The sequence below is a fragment of the Mandrillus leucophaeus genome, unplaced genomic scaffold (genome assembly GCF_000951045.1).
Source record: "Mandrillus leucophaeus isolate KB7577 unplaced genomic scaffold, Mleu.le_1.0 Scaffold1005, whole genome shotgun sequence".
NCBI lineage: Eukaryota > Metazoa > Chordata > Mammalia > Primates > Cercopithecidae > Mandrillus > Mandrillus leucophaeus.
The window spans coordinates 340,745-345,594 of NW_012098155.1; the positions used below are offsets into that span (position 1 = coordinate 340,745).

Here is a 4,850-nt window from a genome sequence, read left to right on the forward strand (position 1 = left end):
AAAATTGAGGCATGAAAATCCATACAAAAGATCAACAAAACTGAAAGTTGGTTCTTCAGAAGATTAAACAAGTTTAATAGCCTGGTGGCTAGATTTATAAAGAAAAAAATAGAGAAGACCCAAATACACCCAATCAGAAATGACAAAGGTGGCATCATAACTGACCCCAGAGAAATTTAAAAAAAATTTCAGCTGGGCAAGTTGGCTCATGCCTGTAATCCCAACACTTTGGGAGGGCGAGGCAGGCAGATCACCTGAGGTCAGGGGTTTGAGACCAGACTGGCCAACATGGTGAAACCTCATCTCTAGTAAAAATACAAAAACTAGCCAGGTGTGGTGGCACATGTCTGTAGTTTCAGCTACTTAGGAGGCTGAGGCAGGAGAATCGCTTGAAACCAGGAGGTGGAGATTGCCGTGAGCCAAGATCGCACCACTGGAATCCAGCCTGGGTGAGCAAGGCTCTGTCTCAAAAAAAAAAAAAAAAAATTCTCAGACTGCTATGAACACCTCTCTATATACAAACTAGAAAACCTAGAAGAAATGAGTAAATTCCTGGAAACACATAGTCTCCTGAGGTTAAACCAGGAAGAAATTGAAATCCTGAACAGACCAATAAAGAGTAATAACAGACCAATTGAATCAGGAATAAAACACCTAAAAACCATAACAGCCCTGGACCAGATGGATTTGATTCTACCAAAGGTGCAAATAAGAGCTAGTACCAATCCTACTGAAATTATTTCCAAAAATCAAGGAGGAAGGACTCCTCTGTAACTTATTTTATAAGGCCGGCATCATTCTGATACCAAAACCTGGCAGAGACACAACAAAAAAAGAAAAATTCAGGCCAATATCCCTAATGAACATAGATGCACAAATTATCAACTTAGTACAGCAAACTGAATTGAGCGAGCAGCACCTCAAAAAGTTAATTCACCATGGAGAAGTAGGCTTTATTCCTGGAATGCAAGGTTGGTTTAACATATGCAAATCAATAAGTGTGATTTATTATGTAATCAGAATTAAAAACAAATGCCACATGATCATCTCAACAGATGCAGGAAATACTTTTGATAAAATTCAACATCCCTGCATGTTAAAAACTCTCAACAAGCTAGGCATTGAAGCCACAAACCTCAGAATAATCAGAGCCATATATGGCAAGCACACAGTGAACATCATAGTGAACAGGCAAAAACTGGAACCATTCCCACTGATAACTGGAACGAGAGAAGGATGCCAATTCTTACCACTCCTGTTAAACACAGTATTGGAAATTCTAGCCAGAGCAATTATGCAAGAGAAAGAAACATAACACATTCAGATAGGAAGAGGTCAAACTATCTGTTTGTAGACTGTATGATTATCTAGGAAACCTTACATAGTTTCTGTCCAAGAGCTCCTACATCTGATAAAACAACTTTAGGAAAGTTTCAGGATATAAAATCAATGTACAAAAATCAGTAACATTTCTATACACCAAAAACATCCAAACTGAGAGCCAAATCAATGCCATTCACAATAGCCACAATAAGAATAAAATATCTAACATTTAACCAAGGTGATGATAGGTATCTACAATGAGAATTACAAAGCACTGTTGATAGAAATTAGAGATGACACAAACAAATGGAAAAACATTCCATGCTCGTGAATAGGAAGAATCAATATTGTTAGAATGGCCATACTGCCCAAAACAATTTATAGATTTAATCCTATTCCTATCAAATTACCAACATCATTTTTCACAATTCAAAAAAAAAAACTATTCTAAAATTCATGTTGAACCGAAGAACCTGAATTGCTAAAGCAATCCAAAGCAAAAAGAGCAAAGCTGGAGGCATCACGCTACCCAACTTCAAACTATACAAGGCTACGATAACCAAACAGCATGGTAAGGGTACAAAAACAGACAGGTAGACCAATGGAACAAAGTAGAGAACCCAGAAATAAAGCCACACTGTCTACAGTGACAACAATGGGGAAAGAGCTCCCTTTTCAGTAAATGGTTCTGGGATAACTGGCTATCCATATTCAGAAGATAGAAACTGGACCCCCTTCTGTCACTATATACAAAAATTAACACCAGATGGATTAAAGACTTAAATGTAAGGCCTAAAATAGTAGAAACCCTAGAAGAAAACCTAGGAAATACCATTCGGGACATCAGCCTTGACAAAGAATTTATGACCTAGTCCCTAAATGCAATTGCAACAAAAACAAAAGTGACAAGTGGGACCTAATAAACTAAAGAGCTTCTGCATAGCAAGCGAAATTATCAACAGAGTAAACAGAATAAGAGAAAATATTCACAATCTGTGCATCTGACAAAGTTCTAACATTCAGAGTCTATAAGGATCTTAAACACCCCAACAAACAAAAAACCAAGTAACTCCACTAAAACGTGGGCAAAGGATATGAACAGATACTTCTCAAAAGAAGACATACATGTAACCAACAAATATATTAAAAATATACTCATGATCGCCGATCACTAGAGAAATCCAAATTAAAACCACAATGAGATAACATCTTACACCAATCAGAATGGCTATTATTAAAAAGTCAAAAAACAATAGCTGCTGGTGAGAATGTGGCAAAAAGGAAACACCCTGCTGGTAGCAGTGTTAATTAGTTCAGCCCCTGTGGAAAGCAGTGTGGAGATTTCATAAAGAACTTAAGAGAGAACTACCATTCAACCCAGCAATCCCTCTACTGGGTGTATACCCAATGGAAAATAAATCGTTCTACCAATAAGACACATGCATGCTTATGTTTGTTGCAGCACTATTCACAATAGCAAAGACATGGAATCAACCTAGACGCCCGTCATTGGTGGACTGGATAAAGAAAATGTGGTACATGTACACTATGGAATACCACCCAGCCGTGAAAAGAATGATATCATGTCCTTTGCAGCAGCATGGTACAGCTGGAGGATATTATTTTAAGCAAACTGACACAGGAACAGAAACCAAATACCATATATCTTCACGTATTAGTGGGAGATACACTTTGTTACACATGGGCAGGAAGATGGGAACAATAGACACTGGTGACTGCTTGAGGGAGGAGGGTGAGGGGAAGGTATGGGTTAGAAGGCAAACTATTGTTGACTATGCTCACTACCCATGTGATGGGATAATTCATACCCCAAGCCTCAGCCATACACAATTTAACCATGTAACAAACATACATATGTACCCTCAGAACCTAAAATAAAAGTAGAAGAAAAAACAAAGAAACAAATAAAAACAAAACAAACAAGTAAAAACACGATGTGATTTTCATGTTGTTAAATTTAGATTTGCTATTTTATTATTTGTTTTTGGTTAGTCTCCTCTGTCTTTTTTTTTTTTTTTTTCTGCTGTCCTTCCTCTTTTGGCTTCTTTAGTATTATTTAAAGAATTTTTAGAATTCTATTTTAATTCATATGTTGCTTTTTGGGCCTACCCGTTAAATCATTTTTTGCTTGAGGTATTAAACTATCAATTCTTAACATTTACATCTAATTAAAGTTAATATTGGTAAAAATTGTTGTAAACTAAAAATCATATAAACAAAGAAAATCAATACTTGTTTCTCAATTGTTTTTTTAATTGTAGGTTGCAGAAAAGAATGAAATCAAAAGGTATTTTGAGTCAAAACTCTCTGAAGATGACACAACACATTTCAAGCTGCCTAAATATAGACGTTTATTAGAAACATTTTTCAAGTTTGTAATGCTGATTGACTACATATTTCAGGAACTCATTCGTCAACTTATGAACACTGCAGTCACACTACTTTTGGAATTATTTAATGGTTCTGCTGGAATGCCATTTTCAGTGGAAAAAAAGAATGAAAATCTCATCAGGTAAATTATTTTTTTGAACTCAAAAAGTAACTTACAATTATAATATTTTAACATATTGCCACATATGGAGGAAATATTCAATAATTTAAGCTAGAGTTTGAAAATTCTCCTGGTGGCAAAGTACATGTACTCATTTTTGCTATTAACAGAAATTATTATTTAGTAATACCTTACTTAATATTGGTGCTATAGGATGCCCAGTAGAATTTTAATTTCACATAAATGATACATGATTTTTAGTATACTTTAAGTATTACCTATGTTAAAAATTATTGTTTATCTGAAATTCAGATTTCTCTGATAATTTAGCAAATATATATTTTATTTGTTATATCTGGCAATTCTGCGCCTAGGTATACTCTGTCTTCCAAGGTCAGAGTTAGTTTTTAAAGATAATGTGAGAATTCTGGAAGGAGCTACAAAGTCCAATTGGAATTTGAGTCAATTCCAAGAAATATCTATTGAATATTTTCCCAATGAGAAAACTATCTGAAAAATATTTTTACCTTCTAAACACTACTGTTAAAAACAAAGCATTTTTCTTATTTTCAACAACTAGATATATCTACCATAACTAGTGAAACAGGAATATTAATTGAAATGATGGCATACTTTGTAGCTGGTGAAACAGGACTATGAATTGAAATGATGGCATGCTTTAATTTTTATTTATCAAAATTTAATAATGTCATTTTAGGCTAATTACAGTTTTATAACTAGATAGCTGAAAATATATCAATTCAAAAAATTTTAAAGATTATTCAAGATAATATTTTGTTTTTCTAATTATTACTGAATCTACAGAGCTAACATCACTTATCTAAGGACTTCTAACTGGTTTGAGTCAGTGCCAGGATTTTAACTTATGTAAGAACACAACTATTTAGTGCATTATAATTTTATTTCCTTTAAAACAATGTGTGTGTGTGTTTAGGAGAGGTCTTTATATTCTTAACATAGTTTTTGAAAGATATTATTATAATTAATCATATTA

The 4,850-nt window shown here is 34.1% G+C and overlaps 1 protein-coding gene across 2 annotated transcripts in view; it reads left to right on the top strand.

Moving 5' to 3' along the window:
- Positions 1-4,596, top strand: part of LOC105534952 (dynein heavy chain 14, axonemal-like) — a 94,110-nt gene extending 89,514 nt beyond the window's left edge. Inside the window, exon 11 of one of the 2 annotated variants that reach the window (XM_011973896.1) lies at positions 3,606-4,596. In XM_011973896.1, the coding sequence (XP_011829286.1) occupies positions 3,606-3,860 (255 nt within the window). In that variant the 3' untranslated portion in view covers positions 3,861-4,596. The remainder of the gene's footprint in view (positions 1-3,605) is intronic. The other variant, XM_011973890.1, reaches the window with a different exon arrangement.
- The last annotated feature ends 254 nt before the right edge of the window (positions 4,597-4,850 follow it).